This window comes from Anolis carolinensis, unplaced genomic scaffold (genome assembly GCF_035594765.1).
Source record: "Anolis carolinensis isolate JA03-04 unplaced genomic scaffold, rAnoCar3.1.pri scaffold_7, whole genome shotgun sequence".
NCBI lineage: Eukaryota > Metazoa > Chordata > Lepidosauria > Squamata > Dactyloidae > Anolis > Anolis carolinensis.
In genome coordinates this window covers 22,600,944-22,621,571 of record NW_026943818.1, presented here as the reverse complement: position 1 = coordinate 22,621,571, position 20,628 = coordinate 22,600,944, and the positions used below count along the sequence as shown (strand labels likewise).

The following is a 20,628-nucleotide window of genomic DNA, read 5'->3' as shown; positions in this document are numbered from 1 at the left end:
AATAAATAAATAATAAATAAATAAGTGAGACTCTACTGTACTACTGTTTAGTAAAAACCCAAGTATTTCAGATCTGAAAACAATCAAGCGAATGTGGGATTGGAGGCCAAGGGAAGGTCTGTCTAGCTCAATTGCAGTCTCCTCTTCCTCCTCCATTTCTGCACCTTGTTTTGTACCTTTCCGTCTCTTCTTCGAGGCATGAAGTCTCGTCGATGCAGAGGCTGCAATCAGCTTTGCATTTGTTCAGGGTTATTTCTTCTGGCTCTTGCTCTTTTGAATCGCCTTGCTCAGGAACTCCTGGCATAAACAGAGCAAATGGAAATGTCAAGGAGGGAATGGAAGCAGCTATGGATATTCATCAAACCGGTTGCAGATTTTCGGCAATTTCAACCCAATAATCTTCCCTTCCCCCTTTCCTTTAATAGTATCCGACACACATACATGCGTACATATTGTTTGCTGGAATGGACTCAGAAGCAAAAAGGAAAACAATCAGGTCCGACTTCTGAGAATTATCCAAGATGCAAAGAAACCAGCCAAATGGATTCTGAAATGCCTGGCTACAACAACACATCTCGCCATTGTAGGACAACACAAGTTCATGTATTGGTTGGATTTAGAAATGTTTCCTTTTTGTTCGCAGTGAATGCCAACTGCTTCTGAATTTAGAATACATAAAACTACAGTAGAGCCTCACTTATCTAAGACTCGCTTATCCAAGGTTCAAAAAGCTCAAATTTAAGATAAGATTGTCCAACTCTGATTAAATCATTATTCTCATTTTCTTCAATGTAAATGTGCTTATGTATTTTTTAAATAATAATAGAGTAAAATAATACATGTAATAATAATAATAAATACAGGAAAAGAATACATGTAATAATAAATAGAGTAAAATAATAAATATAATAATAATCATAAGATCAGAGTGAAATAATAAATGTATTATTAATAATAAAAATAAGAGTAAAATAAATGTAATAGCAGCAACAATAATAGAGAAAAATAATAAATGTAATACAGTACAGTCTCACTTATCCAAGCCTCGCTTATCCAAGGTTCTGGATTATCCAAGCCATTTTTGCAGTCAATGTTTTCAATACATCGTGATATTTTGGTCCTAAATTCGTAAATACAGTAATTACAACATAACATTACTGCATATTGAACTACTTTTTCTGTCAAATTTGTTGTCTTAACATGATGTTTTGGTGCTTAATTTGTAAAATCATAACCTAATTTGATGTTTAATAGGCTTTTCCTTAATCTCTCCTTATTATCCAACATATTCGCTTATCCAACATTCTGCCGGCCCGTTTATGTTGGATGAGACTCTACTGTATTGTGATATTTTGGTCCTAAATTCGTAAATACAGTAATTACAACATAACATTACTGCATATTGAACTACTTTTTCTGTCAAATTTGTTGTCTTAACATGATGTTTTGGTGCTTAATTTGTAAAATCATAACCTAATTTGATGTTTAATAGGCTTTTCCTTAATCTCTCCTTATTATCCAACATATTCGCTTATCCAACATTCTGCCGGCCCGTTTATGTTGGATGAGACTCTACTGTATTGTGATATTTTGGTCCTAAATTCGTAAATACAGTAATTACAACATAACATTACTGCATATTGAACTACTTTTTCTGTCAAATTTGTTGTCTTAACATGATGTTTTGGTGCTTAATTTGTAAAATCATAACCTAATTTGATGTTTAATAGGCTTTTCCTTAATCCCGCCTTATTATCCAAGATATTCGCTTATCCAAGATTCTGCCGGACCGTTTAGCTTGGATTAGTGAGACTCTACTGTATTATTTTTAATCTGTTGGCCAATGATTGAGAATGATGGGAGCCACAGTTCCATTTTGGACAGGGAAAGGGTAGATAATTCTACCACAACCATAACACAAGGAAACACATTCAAAGTGTACAAGACTTATCGATACCTCTCTGTGGAATGGAAGGAAGCTTATTCTCTGTTTTTTTCTGACCCCTACAAACTAGTGACTGAATGTCGGCTACCAAGGAGTCATCCTGCAAAAGAGAAATGCTCAGAATTAAACAGACAGAATGGAACTGAATAGTAGTGCATTGGCATGTTGCTGCCTTGAGTACTATAATTTGGGTTCTACAGATCTTGGAAATTCCCGTCACCATGAACTCTGACTCTATTTCATTTTGAAGGAACATTGAGCTTGTTTTGAGCTCGGAGATGAGTGGATCAGGGCACTGGAATCATTACCCATCCCTCTGCTCTTGGTTAGGAATTTAAGAAACTAGCTTATAGCAGTGATTCCCAAAGTGGGCACTGGAGCAATCCAGGGGGGGCGGTGATGGCCCCTATTAGGACACGGGGGCGGGGCCAAAGGAGGGGCGGGGCCTCTTCCCAAGTGCCGGAGACAGGGCTGAGCACCTGAGCTGCCTGTTAGGATACACAGGGGGCGGAGCTAGAGGAGTGGGCGTGGCTTCTTCCCAAGAGCCCAAGACAGGGCTGAGCATCTATTACCCTGTTTCCCCGAAAATAAGACAGTGTCTTATATTAATTTTTGCTCCCGAAGATGCGCTAGGTCTTATTTTCAGGGGATGTCTTATTTTTCCTTGAAGAATTCACATTTATTGTTGAACAAAAAAATGAGCATCTATTACCGTACCTATGCTGAGGCGATTGTTGGGACACAGAGGGCTGAGCTAGGGAAGGGGGCGGGGCCTCCTTCCAAGAGCCCGAGACAGGGCTGAGCCTCTATATTTCTCCTGAGAGGCCTTGTAGGACTAAAGGGCAGGGCTAGGGGTGGGGGCGTGGCCTCTTCCCAAGAGCGTGAGACAGGGCTGAGCCTCTGTATACCTCCCCTGAGGTGCTTGGTAGAACACGAGCCCTGTCAGGCACTTGGGAAGACGCCCCGCCCCTCCTTTAGCCCCGCCTCCTGTGTCCTGGCAGGCGCCGCAGGACAGGGATAGAAGCTCAGCCCTATCTCAGAGCTCGTAACTCCACCCATCCCAGTCCTGGCTGCCCATTTGTGGACCCGCCCACCTCCCCTTGCAGCCCTGAATCTTGGACTAGGGGAGAGGCTCAGCCCTGCCCTCTTGAGCAGGAGCCACGCCCACCCCTCTAAGCCACGCCCCCCTTTCCAGGAGGTGCTGAGTCATATTTTTTCTGGAAAGGGGGCAGCAGGCCAAATAAGTTTGGGAACCACTGGTATATAGAATCAGAGAGATCAGGGATCCATCCTGACTAGTTGCAACTCTTCAGGTTTCCGGGCAGGATGCCACCTCTCCCTGCCCTTCCTGGAAATGCCAGGAACCATCTGCATTCAAAGCACAGGCTCCAGCTCTGAACCAAATCCTCCGGGAACGGGGCAATGTCTTGCTGCACTCTACAGCCTTCTTGCAGAAAGCCTTTAAGGCCAGGTTGTTGTGTGTTTTCCGGGTTGTTGTGTGAAGCATTCTCTCCTGACGTTTCACCCACATCTATGGCAGGCATCCTCAGAGGTTGTGAGGTATATTGGAAACTAGGCAAGTGGGGTTTATATTTATGTGTAATGTGTTGTTGAAGGCTTTCATGGCCGGAATCACTAGGTTGCTGTGTGTTTTCCGCGCTGTACGGCCATGTTTCAGAAGTATTCTCTCCTGACGTTTCACCCACATCTATGGCAGGCATCCTCAGAGGTTGTGAGGTATGCCAATTGGTGCAGAGTTGAGAGAGGAGAAAAGGCAAGGCCGCACCACTTTGCATTTTTAAAAGATTGTTAAAAGTTTATAAAGAGGACACAGAGTTTGCCGTAGACAAATATGTTCTTCCACTGAATCATTAAAGGAATTGTGAGGCTTAAACATTATCACTTTTGTTCTCCTGTGTGACTTTTCACATCTTTGCCTGATGAAGACACCAGAGGAGCTTCAAAAGCTGCCCATAGAGTCACACGAGAATGTCGGCGTGGGGCATCAGGGTGCGTGCTGTGTGGGTTTATTCAAACTCCATCAATCATCTGCTCAAGCACCCAGATGAATTGGTTGCAATCGTCTGCCACATTAATTCCTCTGTTCACTGTCAGACTCAAACACATCAGTAGTCTGAAGTCCAAACATTTATTTCAATATCTATAATACATATTTACAAAGCACAGCAAAAGCCATCACTGTGGGCTGGCATTCTCTTATGCCTCTCGCTTCGGCAAGCACAGCTCAACACACTCGGAGATAAGAAAGCACATTCCTCAGTCTGAAGGAAGTTCCGCCTTCCAAAGGCCAGAAATCATGCCTGATAGGTCATATGAGGCTGTCAGTCAAAACTAGCCTGCTGTTGCATTACTGAAACACACACTCTTGCCTAACAGCAGAAACACTTGATTCACATTTCATACACATACAACCATAATCCAACAGAGAAGACCTAAAGATACCTAGAGATACCATATGAATCAACTCCACAAAAGTTAACCCTGTCAATGTGAAGGGCTGGCTGCCCCTCCAAGCTTGCGGAGGAGAAAAGGCAAGCCAAGTAAGAGACGACTTCCTTCAATAATTGATCCTTCCTGTTTTACAGCCTCACCCCTTGGACTGGAGATAAATGTGTGTCTGCTAATGAGTGCAATGAGCACTGAGCACCTGCCTTGACAATCCAAGGAAGACGATGGAGCCCTGACCTCTGGCTCAAGGACCTCTAATTCCGGCTGGAAGCAGCCGCCCTGCCAATGAATGGCAACAGCAGAGGGACAAAGGCAGCGATGCCTCCTTAGAATTCTCTTGAATGGCAGGAGAGATAGCGCCGAGGAAGAGCGACAGCGACAGGAGGAAGATCAAGGTTGCCTTGGAAATGGAGCAAGCAAACAGAGCGAGGTTTGTCTGACACCACGGAAAATTGATAATGTTGCCTCCAGCTGACTGCTGCTTACAAAATGAGCAAATTAAACCTGCTTGTTGTTGTGCTGGCTTTCTCGCCATCCTTGCCCTGCCAAGCCAAGGATGCTCCCTGATCATGGAAGGCCAGAGGGCTAAGGGGCGTTCAAAGGCAGATTTGGGCATCTGCCCAGTGGCCTCAGGACCAGTACAAGGCCACTTCTAGAAGGGGGTAAAAGTCCCTGAAACTGGGCCACTACTGGGGATTTTAGATAAATAATAATAATAATAATAATAATAATAATAATAATAATAACATGTATATTATTATTATGTATATTATGTAAAGCAAAGTGAAGAACCTGCTTTCATTGAAGTCAAAAATCAGAAACTCCTCAAAGTACAGCAGACAAAAAATCAGTACAAGAAAACCGCACTACAAACTAGAGCTGACAGCTGGCACAACAAAACACTGCATGGAAAGTTCCTTGACAAAATTGAAGGAAGGTAAAAACATCAAAAAACACAAGGATGGTAAAAAAAATCAAAATATCTGGGCGTCCCCTGGGCAACGTCTTTGCAGATGGCCAATTCTCTCTCTCTAGAAGTTACTTGCGGTTTCTCAAGTCGCTCCTGACATGAAATAATAATAAAAATAATTCCTTGAGAAAATTGAAGGAAAAGCTGACAAGGAGAAGATCTGGCTATGGCTCATGAATGGGACACTGAAGAATGAGACAGAAGGCCTGATCCTTGCAGCCCAGGAGCAAGCCATCAGAACAAATGCAATTAAGGCCAAGATCAAGAATTTATTTATTTATTTATTTCTGATATTTCTACCCCGCCCTTCTCCCCGAGGGAAGATCAGCTGATAAAAAATCAGCTGATAAAATGCAGACTGTACAAGGAAGCTGATGAAACCATGGATCATATCCTCAGCTGCTGTAAGAAAATTGCACAGACAGACTACAAACAGAGGCACAACTATGTGGCCCAAATGATTCATCGGAACTTATGCCTCAAGTACCACCTTCCAGCAGCAAAGAACTGGTGGGATCACAAACCTGCAAAAGTACTGGAAAATGAGCACGCAAAGGTGCGACTTCCGAATCCAGACTGACAAAGTTCTGGAACACAACACACCAGATATCACAGTTGTGGAAAAGAAAAAGGTTTGGATCATTGATGTCGCCATACCACACAGCAAACAAGATAGATATGCTGGATTTCGTATCACAAAATCACAAGTCGAACACTTCCCAAGCGTTTAGGACTGTGTGATGTATTTTCGGATGATGCGCGCAGATCCCAGTCCAACGGGAAGATCCCTGGCATGCCTAAGTCAGGCAAGGAAAGGCTCCTTCTGGGAACCTCAGAGAGCCCCTGTCAGCAAAACGAAGGTAAATGGACCAAAGGTCTGACTAGATATAAAACAACGCCTTGTGTTTACCCTGTCTCTTATTTCACACCATCTGCCTTTCGATTTAGCTTGAAGAACTTGTAAAGTGAATTTTGGAATTACATCTTGTTCGGCTTGCTGTTTTTCAGCCTGCCTCTACCCTTTCCTCCTTGTCGTTGTGCACTGGAGCATACACACATTAAGGAAGCAGCAAGGCGAAGGGGAGCCTTCAAGCAAGGACGGCATCTGCGTGTCATTCTTTTCTGTACTTGGAGGCAATCAGCATATACACACAGGGCTGTGGGCGGACTTAAATAGGTGCAAACGGGATCTCAAAGTGGCTCGGTGATTAAAATCAAGGTGCTAAGTGGCAACTGGGGCACAGCCACATACACGGGCAGTGACCTGAACAAAGTTTGGAAAGAAAAACATCTGAAGAAAAAAAATAGTTGGTGGCTAAATCTTGCTCTGGAAACAAGAGGCCCTTTTCCTGTCCCACCACGATGGCATTATATTTATTATATTACTGTATATATTCAAGTATAAGCCTAGTTTTTCAGCCCTTTTTTTAGGACCGAAAAAGCCCCCCTTGGCTTATACTCGGGTGAGGGTCCTGGTTGGCTTATATTTGGGTCAGCTTATACTCGAGAATATATGGTGCATTTCTTATTTTTCTCTTTTATTATTGGTATTATTACATGTATTATTTTTCTCTATTACTGTTGCTACTACAGTAGAGTCTCACTTATCCAAGCTAAACGGGCCGGCAGAAGCTTGGATAAGCGAATATCTTGGATAATAAGGAGGGATTAAGGAAAAGCCTATTAAACCTCAAATTAGGTTATGATTTTACAAATTAAACACCAAAACTTCATGTTATACAACAAATTTGACAGAAAAATATAGTTCAATACGCAGTAATGTTATGTTGTAATTACTGTATTTACGAATTTAGCACCAAAATATCACGATATATTGAAAACATTGACTACAAAAATGGCTTGGATTATCCAGAGGCTTGGATAAGTGAGGCTTGGATAAGTGAGACTCTACTGTATTGCATTTATTTTACTCTATTATTATTAGTATTATTATTAATACATTTATATTTCACTCTGATCTTATGATTATTGCATTTATTATTTTACTCTATTTATTATTACATGTATTATTTTCCTGTATTTATTATTATTACATGTATTATTTTATTATATTATTATTAAAAGGATACATAAGCACATTTACATTGAAGAAGATGAGAATAATGATTTGATCAGAGTTGGACAGTCTTATCTTAAATTTGAGCTTTATGTAAATATTCAAAAACATTTTAACCTACTGATGCCTTAACTAATGTAATTTTATTGGTATCTATTTTTATTTCTGTAGTTTACCACCCTCGGCTTATACTTGAGTCAATGTTTTCCCAGTTTTTTGTGGTAAAATTAGGTGCTTCGGCTTATATTCGGGTTGGCTTATACTCGAGTATATACAGCAGGTAATTTGGAACTTCAGTTGTGTTAACATTCTGTCTCTTTAAAAATAATTGTGCCTAATTCTTGGAGGTAAAAGCCCTATGTTGTGTGACACTTATAGGATCGGTAAGAGACCGATGAAGCCAGTTTCAAACATTGTCTACTGTTCCTGTTCTTTGGTTTGTAGCCATCGGTTCATGATAAGGTTAAAAATAATCCCATGGTTTTTATTATCAAGCTGCTGTTATGGGAACCAAAACAGTCGGGACTCTTGCTTCCTTTTTATGGCCAGCTTGCAAAATTGACAGTCTTATACACACAGTACACAACTATATCCTTACAACGCCCATAGAACTACCACTATCCCTTATCCTTGGCAAGGTCAATTTAGACTGATGGAAGGTGCAATCCAGCAATGACAAAAGATGGAGATTAATTTCTGCTTAGTTTCTGGTATTTTTACTAGAAAGATTTTCCCAAAGAGGCTTTCAATCCAAATTCTGAAGAACAGTTGAAAGAGAAAATAATTCTTTTCCAAACCGCGCACGCACTCATCCCACAAAAACACTCTCTCCACACTTTCAGCAATTTTCAGAAGTGTTTTGTAAAAACCAACAAAACAAGCTCTATTGTGAAAGGCAACACTGCTGACATTTCTCTAATGGAGCTTTCACTGCTTTGAAAAGCCATGGAATAGCTTCGAATTCACCAAGTGGAACTTCCAGTAAGACTATATAGCACAAAGTAATGAAAGGGACTAAATATTCTTAAGGTACAAGATCCCATCTGATTTTGGAAGATAAGCAGAGTCAGTCCTGGTTATACTTAGGCAGAACACTGCCAACAACTTTATTTATTCATTTGTATGTATTTTTATATATTTTTATATATTTTTATATATTTTTATATATATTATAACAACTTTCAGGTCCTATCTGTTAGCACTAGCTTCCCCTGACCAAGGATGAACCAGCCAACGGGCACATTCATTATATTTTAAATCATCTATATCATGTCATCTCCAAAGAGTTTTAGATAGTGAACAAAGAAGTCGATCTACCGTATATACTCGAATATAAGCCAACCCAAATATAAGCCGAGGCACCTGATTTTACCACAAAAAAACTGGGAAAACATTGACTCCAGTATAAGCCGAGGGTGGTAAATTTCAGAAATAAAAACAGATATCAATAAAATTACATTAATTGAGGCATCGGTAAGTTAAATGTTTTTGAATATTTACATAAAGCTCAAATTTAAGATAAGATTGTCCAACTTTGATTAAATCATTATTCTCATCTTCTTCAATGTAAATGTGCTTATGTATCCTTTTTAATAATAATAGAGTAAAATAATACATATAACAATAATAATAATACAGGAAAATAATACATGTAGTAATAAATAGAGTAAAATAATAATAATAATAATAATAAGAAGAAGAAGAAGAAGAAGAAGAAGAAGAAGAAGAAGAAGAAGATCAGAGTGAAATTATAAATGTATTACGTAATAATAAATACAGGAAAATAATACATGTAGTAATAAATAGAGAAAAATAATAATAAGAAGAAGAAGAAGGAGAAGATCAGAGTGAAATAATAAATGTATTAATAACAATAATAAAAATAGAGTAAAATAAATGTAATAGTAGCAACAATAATAGAGAAAAATAATAAATGTAATAATACCAACAATAATAGAGAAAAATAATAAATGTACCATATATTCTCACGTATAAGCTGACCCAAATATAAGCCAACCAGGACCCACACCCGAGTATAAGCCGAGGGGGGCTTTTTCAGTCTTAAAAAAAGGGCTGAAAAACTAGGCTTATACTCGAGTATATACAGTAATTGTTGTTTTATTTTTCACAGCATACGATTATAGCACTATGATACCACTTTAGCTTCTATGGCAATATCCTAAGGAATTCTGGAATTTGAATCTAAGGAGAGGATGGTTAGAGTTCTTAGGAAAGGAATTCTTGTGGCTCACCCAACTATAAGCTGAGGGGGGCTTTTTCAGTCTTAAAAAAGGGCTGAAAAACTAGACTTATACTCGAGTATATACAGTAATTTAGCAACAAATAACTCCCACCCAATTCCATGTGTAAGGCAAAGCACAAAATTGCAGCACTAAACATTAATGAATGACCACTAAAATACTGGGTATTTAAAAAATTGATTCTAGTGCAAACTAGTTTTTTTAAAAAAGCGTCCGTGGCCTATTTCCAACTGCAATGTAACTTACAAGTTCTGGGAAATCAGCAGAAGGCAGCTCCACACTCTTCCCTTTCTCAGTGGCGGTGGTGAAGGTACTAAGTCCTGAGAATGATCCTTCCTGGGTAGGCCAACATGTTGTGTCTATCTTCATCACGCAGCGATCCTTGCTTTTGACGACAGTGGAGAAAAACCTTGGCGGCGCCGTGGCTGAAAACATACAGTGTCAAAATTGGGTGAGAAGGGATTCCTGTCCTCATTTAAGAATGCCTTTCCCAAATCACACTTCCTATTACATGCCAGGGCCAGAAATAACTGGCTCTTTTAGTTGTCCCAATTGCAAACATAGCCTTGGTGGAGAAGTTCATCATATACAGAGATGTTTCAAAGACCCTCTTTGAATCCCAGGGATTCTTTATTACAGAACTGATTTTTCTTCTTGTCTTTCTCTTACCGCTCCCTTAGCACATGGTAGAAACTACCCATTGAGTAAATGATATATTAATACGATATAATACTAATAATACAATATAATAATATTAATTATATATTATATTGTATATGTAATATTACTAATAATATTACAATATACTGATACAGTACAATATAGTAATTTATTACCAGTATTGTACTATGCTAATATAATATTGTATGTAAATTTAATTTGTAAGCCGCTGAGTCCCCTTCGGGGTGAGAAGGGCGGCATATAAATGTAGCAAATAAATAAATAAATAAATAAATAATGTCTAAAGCAGTGATGGCAAATCTATGACACACGTGTCAGTACTGACACATCTAGCCATTTTTGCTGACACGCGGTGGTCACCTCTTGGGTTGTTAAGTGTTTTGTGGCCAAATTTTGTGTCATTTCATCCAGTTGTTTTTTTTTGTTTACTCCGTCCTACAAATGAACAGTACATTTATATATATAGATTATTATTATATCCTATTATTATATTATCCTATTAATATATTTTATATCCTTATATTATATCATTCTATTATTATTCTGTTATTATTGTAGTATATTATCATATTATTACTATTATATTATTATATTATTATTCATTATTCATGACTCTATTGAAACTAGAATAGAGAGAAATCAGTGTGGAAACTTTGTGAAGCTTAAACTGCAAGAAGTACCATAGATTGTTGTACATGGAAATAAGGGTAGTAAATAGTTTTTGATTTATTAAATACAGTTATATATTACAATTATACATTTTTGTTATTTAAACTAAAGGTTTCCCCTGATATTTAGTCCAGTCATGTCTGACTCTGGGGGTTGGTGCTCATCTCCATTTCTAAGCCAAAGAGCCGGCGTTGTCCGTAGACACCTCCAAGGTCATGTGGCCATTGGCATGACTGCATGGAGCGCCGTTACCTTCTCGCCATACATATTGCGAAATTATGGTTTTTTTCTCGAAGTGACACACCATTCAAGTCATGCTAGGTTTTTAGGCGAATTTTGACACACCAAGTGCATCACTGGTCTAAAGCCTCCTTTTTGTTTATTATTTTAATTTTTGTTTTATTTATTTTTATGTGTTGTTATGGGTGTATTTTAACTGTGTTGTGCCCTGCTTTAAGCTGTAAGGAGAGGTGGATAATATATTATTATTACTATCATCATTATTATCATCATCCCCTTGTTTGTTACCTGGGCTGATCGGAGTACTGGCATCAGTTGGTGAGTGGGTGCTCTTGGGAGTTTTATAAACCTTTGGGCTGTGCATGTTCTCGCCAGAGATACTGGACAAATCCTGGATGTCTGCAAATGATCTAAACAAAACAAAGATAAACTCTAGAACGAGCGACCGAAATCTTCCTTCCCCTTTACTGATACTTTGCAAAATGATTCATTTTGCCTTTTGTATGAGGTTTTGTAGATAGATCAGTGGTTCCCAATCTTATCCCTCCTACCGCCCCCTTTCCAGAAAAAAATATTACTCAGCACCCTCTGGAAAGGGGGGCGTGGCTTAGAGGGGTGGGCGTGGCTCCTGCTCAAGCAGGCTGGGCTGAGCCTCTCCCCTAGTCCAAGATGCAGGGCTGGGAGCGGGAGCGGGAGATGGGCAGGGCCACAAATGGGCGGCCAGGACTGCGATGGGCGGAGTTACGAGCTCTGAGGCAGGGCTGAGCCTCTATCCCTGTCCTGCGGCGCCTTCCAGGACACAGGGGGTGGGGCTAGAGGAGGGGGCGGGGCCTCTTCCCAAGTGCCTGACAGGGCTGAACCTCTATGCCCTGCCTCTGTGTTCTAACAAGCACCTCAGGGGAGGTATATAGAGGCTCAGCCCCGTCTCACGCTCTTGGGAAGAGGCCCCGCCCCCACCCCTAGCCCCGCCCTTTAGTCCTAAAAGGCCTCTCAGGAGAAGTATAGAGGCTTAGCCCTGTCTCAGGCTCTTGGGGAGAGGCCCCGCCTCTGCCCCTAGCCCCGCCTTTTAGTCCTAAAAGGCCTCTCAGGAGAGGTTTAGAGGCTCAGCCCTGTCTCGCGCTCTTGGGGAGAGGCCCCGCCCCTGCCCCTAGCCCCGCCCTTTAGTCCTAAAAGGCCTCTCAGGAGAGATATAGAGGCTCAGCCCTGTCTCACGCTCTTGGGAAGAGGCCCCGCCCCCACCCCTAGCTCCGCCCTTTAGTCCTAAAAGGCCTCTCAGGAGAGGTTTAGAGGCTCAGCCCTGTCTCGCGCTCTTGGGGAGAGGCCCCGCCCCTGCCCCTAGCCCCGCCCTTTAGTCCTAAAAGGCCTCTCAGGAGAGATATAGAGGCTCAGCCCTGTCTCACGCTCTTGGGAAGAGGCCCCGCCCCCACCCCTAGCCCCGCCCTTTAGTCCTAAAAGGCCTCTCAGGAGAGGTATAGAGGCTCAGCCCTGTCTCGCGCTCTTGGGGAGAGGCTCCGCCCCTGCCCCTAGCCCCGCCCTTTAGTCCTAAAAGGCCTCTCAGGAGAGGTATAGAGGCTCAGCCCTGTCTCGTGCTCTTGGGGAGAGGCCCCGCCCCCGCCCCTAGCCCCGCCCTTTAGTCCTAAAAGGCCTCTCAGGAGAGGTATAGAGGCTCAGCCCTGTCTCAGGCTCTTGGAAGGAGGCCCCGCCCCCGCCCCTAGCCCTGCCCTTTAGTCCTAAAAGGCCTCTCAGGAGAGGTTTAGAGGCTCAGCCCTGTCTCAGGCTCTTGGAAGGAGGCCCCACACCCTTCCCTAGCTCCGCCCCCATCTCGTAATAGGTGCCATCACTGCCCCCTTGGATCGCTGCAGTGCCCACCAGGGGGCGCTAGCGCCTACTTTGGGAATCACTAGGATAGATAAACCCACGATTTCAGACGTAAAAACAAGTGCTATAAGGACCTTTAGGCATGCTCGGTACGACATCTGAAGAAGAGGGTTTACTTCCATGAAATCTCATGCAAAAATAAAAACCAGTCTGAAAGGGGCTGCCGGTTTTCCTATTCTCCCATTCCCAGTTCTGTCTTCCTTTTAGTTATGGGGTAAGAAGAGTGATCCAGAAGGAACCGTGCTGTGAGGGAAGTGGTTTGCCAGGTTTTCCACTAATTCTGACCCCAACAGCTCTCCCAGGGTAATCATGGAAGGTGTATTTAATTTCACTGATGTCACTTACTAAGCACTTGAGAGAGATTAGCAATCCCCCAGTGCTTAAAACCCATTCTAGAACATTAGCCAAACACTGCAAACACACATCCTCCACGAAGCTCATTAGATAAAGTATAGCGTGATTCAGAACTGAAGTCAGCTCAAGCCTGAACCTTCTGCTCTGCTTTTGTCTTGCTGTGCTGATCACAAGAAAATGGTGTATCTCCCCTATTGTTCCCAGGCATGAAGCCCCATAAGATCCCTCCTCCTGCCAGACAGTAACAAGCACCACAAGGAAACAGCTTGAGTCCTCTTACACATCCTTCTCTTTGAACTCTCCCAGAGCCTCTCCAGGCCTCACACCCAGCACCGGAGAGGGGAAGTACTAAATAAAAATGCCTGGTGGATAAATGATTCTCTTTGAAAGCTGTAAAACAAGTTCTGTGATGTATACGATGGAGGAAGCAACAGGAAAGTCAAAGTGGATCTCCGGAGTCAAAAACAGCAGTAGGTGCAGCATGGGCAAACTTTGGCCCTCCGGGTGTTTTAGACTTCAACTTCCACAACTGTGGGAGTTGAAGTTCAAAAGACCCAGAGAGCTGAAGTTTGCCCATGCCAAGTTTAAAATACTGTTGTCAGAGAAGACAAGAAAGCCATTGTGCTCTCCTCCTGAGCTCCCGGAAACATGAGTCTGGCTGTCCCAATCTCCGTGAATGAGTAGCCAGGGATGACAATATGCAAGAAGAGGACCGACTCCTCCTGCGCCGCCTCCACTGCTCTCACAGCAAGCCTGACTCATGTCTACTCATCGGTACATCTAGGCTGCTGTACCAGTCAGCGTGAATTGTGTGTCATCCGATACCCACAAAGGCCAATTTCAGTACACACAGTGTCCTATAAATCCCTGGCCTTAGACCAGTGATCCCAAAGTGGGCGCTACCGCCCCCTGGTGGGCGCTGGAATGATCCAGGGGGGCGGTTATGGCACCTATTAGGACACGGGGGCGGGGCCAGGGGAGGGGTGTGGCTTCTTCCCAAGAATGCGAGACAGGGCTGAGAATCTATACCTCTCCTGAGGCGCTTGTTGGGACACAGGGGGCGGAGCTAGGGAAGGGGGCGGGGCCTCCTTCCAAGAGCCTGAGACAGGGCTGAGCCTCTATACCCCTCCTGAGAGGCCTTGTAGGACTAAAGGGCGGGGCTAGGGGTGGGGCGGGGCCTCCTTCCAAGAGCCCAAGACAGGGCTGAGCATCTATACCTCTCCTGAGAGGCCTTTTAGGACTAAAGAGTGGGGCTGGGTGGGGCCTCTTCTCAAGAGCCAGAGACAGGGCTGAGCTTCTATACCCCTCCTGAGAGGCCTTTTAGGACTAAAGGGCACAGCTTGGGGTGGGGCGGGGCCTCCTTCCAAGAACCAGAGACAGGGCTGAGCCTCTATATCTCTCCTGAGAGGCCTTTTAGGACTAAAGGGCACAGCTTGGGTTAGGGCGGGGCCTCCTTTCAAGAGCCAGAGACAGGGCTGAGCCTCTATATCTCTCCTGAGAGGCCTTTTAGGACTAAAGGGCACAGCTTGGGGTGGGGCGGGGCCTCCTTCCAAGAACCAGAGACAGGGCTGAGCCTCTATATCTCTCCTGAGAGGCCTTTTAGGACTAAAGGGCACAGCTTGGGTTAGGGCGGGGCCTCCTTTCAAGAGCCAGAGACAGGGCTGAGCCTCTATATCTCTCCTGAGAGGCCTTTTAGGACTAAAGGGCACAGCTTGGGGAGGGGCGGGGCCTCCTTTCAAGAGCCAGAGACAGGGCTGAGCCTCTATATCTCTCCTGAGAGGCCTTTTAGGACTAAAGGGCACAGCTTGGGGTGGGGCGGGGCCTCCTTCCAAGAACCAGAGACAGGGCTGAGCCTCTATATCTCTCCTGAGAGGCCTTTTAGGACTAAAGGGCACAGCTTGGGTTAGGGCGGGGCCTCCTTTCAAGAGCCAGAGACAGGGCTGAGCCTCTATATCTCTCCTGAGAGGCCTTTTAGGACTAAAGGGCACAGCTTGGGGAGGGGCGGGGCCTCCTTTCAAAAGCCAGAGACAGGGCTGAGCCTCTATATCTCTCCTGAGAGGCCTTTTAGGACTAAAAGGCACAGCTTGGGGTGGGGCGGGGCCTCCTTCCAAGAGCCAGAGACAGGGCTGAGCCTCTATATCTCTCCTGAGAGGCCTTTTAGGACTAAAGGGCACAGCTTGGGGTGGGGCGGGGCCTCCTTCCAAGAGCCAGAGACAGGGCTGAGCCTCTATACCTCTCCTGAGAGGCCTTTTAGGACTAAAGAGTGGGGCTGGGTGGGGCCTCTTCTCAAGAGCCAGAGACAGGGCTGAGCTTCTATACCCCTCCTGAGAGGCCTTTTAGGACTAAAGAGTGGGGCTGGGTGGGGCCTCTTCTCAAGAGCCAGAGACAGGGCTGAGCTTCTATACCCCTCCTGAGAGGCCTTTTAGGACTAAAGGGCACAGCTTGGGGAGGGGCGGGGCCTCCTTTCAAGAGCCAGAGACAGGGCTGAGCCTCTATATCTCTCCTGAGAGGCCTTTTAGGACTAAAAGGCACAGCTTGGGGTGGGGCGGGGCCTCCTTTCAAGAGCCAGAGACAGGGCTGAGCCTCTATATCTCTCCTGAGAGGCCTTTTAGGACTAAAGGGCACAGCTTGGGGTGGGGCGGGGCCTCCTTCCAAGAACCAGAGACAGGGCTGAGCCTCTATATCTCTCCTGAGAGGCCTTTTAGGACTAAAGGGCACAGCTTGGGTTGGGGCGGGGCCTCCTTCCAAGAGCCAGAGACAGGGCTGAGCCTCTATACCTCTCCTGAGAGGCCTTTTAGGACTAAAGAGTGGGGCTGGGTGGGGCCTCTTCTCAAGAGCCAGAGACAGGGCTGAGCCTCTATACCTCTCCTGAGAGGCTTTTTAGGACTAAAGAGTGGGGCTGGGTGGGGCCTCTTCTCAAGAGCCAGAGACAGGGCTGAGCTTCTATACCCCTCCTGAGAGGCCTTTTAGGACTAAAGGGCACAGCTTGGGGTGGGGCGGGGCCTCCTTTCAAGAGCCAGAGACAGGGCTGAGCCTCTATATCTCTCCTGAGAGGACTTTTAGGACTAAAGGGCACAGCTTGGGGAGGGGCGGGGCCTCCTTCCAAGAGCCAGAGACAGGGCTGAGCCTCTATACCTCTCCTGAGAGGCCTTTTAGGACTAAAGAGTGGGGCTGGGTGGGGCCTCTTCTCAAGAGCCAGAGACAGGGCTGAGCTTCTATACCCCTCCTGAGAGGCCTTTTAGGACTAAAGAGTGGGGCTGGGTGGGGCCTCTTCTCAAGAGCCAGAGACAGGGCTGAGCTTCTATACCCCTCCTGAGAGGCCTTTTAGGACTAAAGGGCACAGCTTGGGGTGGGGCGGGGCCTCCTTTCAAGAGCCAGAGACAGGGCTGAGCCTCTATATCTCTCCTGAGAGGCCTTTTAGGACTAAAGGGCACAGCTTGGGTTAGGGCGGGGCCTCCTTTCAAGAGCCAGAGACAGGGCTGAGCCTCTATATCTCTCCTGAGAGGCCTTTTAGGACTAAAGGGCACAGCTTGGGGTGGGGCGGGGCCTCCTTTCAAGAGCCAGAGACAGGGCTGAGCCTCTATATCTCTCCTGAGAGGACTTTTAGGACTAAAGGGCACAGCTTGGGGAGGGGCGGGGCCTCCTTCCAAGAGCCAGAGACAGGGCTGAGCCTCTATACCTCTCCTGAGAGGCCTTTTAGGACTAAAGAGTGGGGCTGGGTGGGGCCTCTTCTCAAGAGCCAGAGACAGGGCTGAGCTTCTATACCCCTCCTGAGAGGCCTTTTAGGACTAAAGAGTGGGGCTGGGTGGGGCCTCTTCTCAAGAGCCAGAGACAGGGCTGAGCTTCTATACCCCTCCTGAGAGGCCTTTTAGGACTAAAGGGCACAGCTTGGGGTGGGGCGGGGCCTCCTTTCAAGAGCCAGAGACAGGGCTGAGCCTCTATATCTCTCCTGAGAGGACTTTTAGGACTAAAGGGCACAGCTTGGGTTAGGGCGGGGCCTCCTTTCAAGAGCCAGAGACAGGGCTGAGCCTCTATATCTCTCCTGAGAGGCCTTTTAGGACTAAAGAGCAGGGCTTGGGGTGGGGCGGGGCCTCCTTCCATGAGCCTGAGACAGGGCGGAGCCTCCCACAGATATATATAAACCTTCCTTGCTTAGTTTCTCCATACCTCACAACCTCTGAGGATGCCTGCCATAGATGTGGGCGAAATGTCAGGAGAGAATACTTCTAGAACATGGCCATACAGCCCGGAAAACATACAACAACCCATTTTGAGTATGGCCACATTCTGTCTATGCACTAAAGCAAAATTTGGTTGGGCTTCTTTAGACAGCTGCAATGCTCCCACTTCCCTCTCGAGATCTTCATTTGCATAAAACACTAAGCATTAAGTCTTTTGCCACAAGTCATAATGAAAAGGTGTGCAAACTCTTCTCTGGTCTAAAAGGGCAGCCCAAAGGAAGGAGGTTTTTTACCTTGCCGCAAAAGAGTCCCCTCCTGGAGCTCCATTGTTGAGATGTTTTGCTTCCGCACTGCAGGGAAGCCATTTTTCTTCTGAATCTAAAGAGAAAAAGGTTATTTCGGGACTTACTGCGAAGAAAATGTAAGGGAGGGAGGTCAGAAACTGACACAATTCAGTTGGGTGACTTTCTGAGGTGTCAATCATAGAATAATAGAGTTGGAAGAGACCACATGGGCCATCAAGTCCAAGCCCCTTCTTCCAAGCAGGAAAAGCACAATAGAAGCACCACAACAGGTGGCCATCCAGTCTGCTTAAAAGCCTCCAAAGATGGAGCTTCCACTAGACTCCAAGGCAGAGAGTTCCACTGTTGAACAGCTCTTCTTACGATGAGAGGTTTTGCCTAATGTTCAAGTGGAATCTCCTTCCCTGTCATTTCAACCCATTGCTCCGAGTCCTAGTCCCCAGGGCAGTGATTCCCAAAGTGAGCGCTACCGCCCCCTGGTGGGCACTGCAATGATCCAGGGGGGTGGTGATGGCACCTTTTAGGACACGGGGCGGGGCCAGGGAAGGGGCGGGGCCTCTTCCCAAGAGCCCGAGACAGGGCTGAGTATCTATACCTCTCCTGAGGTGCTCGTTGGGACACAGAGGGCGGAGCTAGGGAAGGGGGCGGGGCCTCCTTCCAAGAGCCCGAGATAGGGCTGAGCCTCTATACCCCTCCTGGGAGACCTTTTAGGACTAAAGGGCGGGGCTGGGGTGGGAGCGGGGCCTCTTCCCAAGAGCCCGAGACGGGGCTGGGCATCTATACCTGTCCTGAGGTGCTTGTTGGGACACAGAGGGCGGAGCTAGGGAAGGGGGCGGGGCCTCCTTCCAAGAGCCCGAGACAGGGCTGAGCCTCTATATTTCTCCTAAGAGGCCTTTTAGGACTAAAGGGCAGGGCTGGGGTGGGGGCGGGGCCTCTGTATACCTCCGCTGAGTCACTTGTTAGAACACGGGGGCAGGGTAGAGAGGTTCAGCCCCGTCAGGCATTTGGGAAGAGGCCCCGCCCCCTCCTCTAGCCCCGCCCCCTGTGTCCTGGCAGGCGCTGCAGGACAGGGATAGAAGCTCAGCCCTGCCTCAAAGCTCGTAACTCTGCCCATCCCAGTCCTGGCCGCCCGTTTATAATTACTGTGTATTGAACTGCTTTTTCTGTCCATTTGTTGTAAAACATAATGTTTTGGTGCTTAATTTGTAAAATCATAATGTAATTTGATGTTTAATAGGCTTTTTCTTAATCCCTCCTTATTATCCAATATTTTCGCTTATCCAAAGTTCTGCCAGCCCATTTATGTTGGATAAGTGAGACTCTACTGTACTGTAAATAAATCATCATCATTTAATTACTTATTAATCGCCCTCCATCCAAGATGCTCTAGGCGATTTACAAGCTAAATTGTAAAGGATAAAAATACATACAAATATTGATAATAAATAAATAGTGCCCGAATTTACTGTCCTAGATGGCAACACCTATCATCCCTTGCCAGTATGGCAACTAAGTGTTGTAGTTAGACACATATGACGATCACTGGATTATTTCAGTAAGTTATATGGCTGACATAACTTACTGAACAAGAAATCATGCATTTGTTCTAACTTGGCTGCAAGTTACCGTACTTTAGCTGCTTTTCTTTTTTCTTCCTCTTTTTTTTGAGAAACTAATACAGTAGAGTCTCACTTATCCAACATAAACGGGCCGGCAGAACGTTGGATAAGCAAATATGTTGGATACTAAGGAGGGATTAAGGAAAAGCCTATTAAACATCAAATTAGGTTATGATTTTACAAATTAAGCACCAAAACATCATGTTGACAGAAAAAGTAGTTCAATACACAGTAATGCTATGTAGAAATTATTGTATTTACGAACTTGGCACGAAAACATCACGATGTATTGAAAACATTGACTACAAAAAGCGTTGGATAATCCAGAACGTTGGATAAGTGAGACTCTACTGTAGTTCAATACACAGTAATGCTATGTAGAAATTACTGTATTTACGAACTTGGCACAAAAATAGCACAATGTATTGAAAACATTGACTACAAAAAGCGTTGGATAATCCAGAACGTTGGATAAGCCGGTGTTGGATAAGTGAGACTCAACTGTAGTTCAATACACAGTAATGCTATGTAGAAATTTCTGTATTTACGAACTTGGCATGAAAATATCACGATGTATTGAAAACATTGACTACAAAAATGCATTGGATAATCCAGAATGTTGGATAAGTGAGACTCTACTGTAGTTCAATACACAGTAATGCTATGTAGAAATTACTGTATTTACGAACTTGGGACAAAAATATCACGACGTATTGAAAACATTGACTACAAAAAGCTTTGGATAATCCAGAACGTTGGATAAGTGAGACTCTACTGTAGTTCAATACACAGTAATGCTATGTAGAAATTACTGTATTTACGAACTTGGGACGAAAATATCACGACGTATTGAAAACATTGACTACAAAAAGCTTTGGATAATCCAGAACGTTGGATAAGTGAGACTCTACTGTAGTTCAATACACAGTAATGCTATGTAGAAATTTCTGTATTTACGAACTTGGCACGAAAATATCACAAT

At 44.7% G+C, this 20,628-nt stretch overlaps 1 protein-coding gene across 2 annotated transcripts in view; it reads right to left on the bottom strand.

Annotated features, from left to right (window-relative positions):
* tex14 (testis expressed 14, intercellular bridge forming factor) overlaps positions 1-20,628 on the bottom strand; it is a 99,559-nt gene that overhangs the window by 8,142 nt on the left and 70,789 nt on the right. For both annotated transcript variants that reach the window (XM_062958939.1, XM_062958938.1), the window contains 5 exons: positions 18,019-18,103; positions 11,601-11,722; positions 9,969-10,147; positions 1,958-2,045; positions 177-297 (listed from right to left, as the gene is read on the bottom strand). In XM_062958939.1, the coding sequence (XP_062815009.1) occupies positions 177-297; positions 1,958-2,045; positions 9,969-10,147; positions 11,601-11,722; positions 18,019-18,103 (595 nt within the window). The remainder of the gene's footprint in view (positions 1-176; positions 298-1,957; positions 2,046-9,968; positions 10,148-11,600; positions 11,723-18,018; positions 18,104-20,628) is intronic.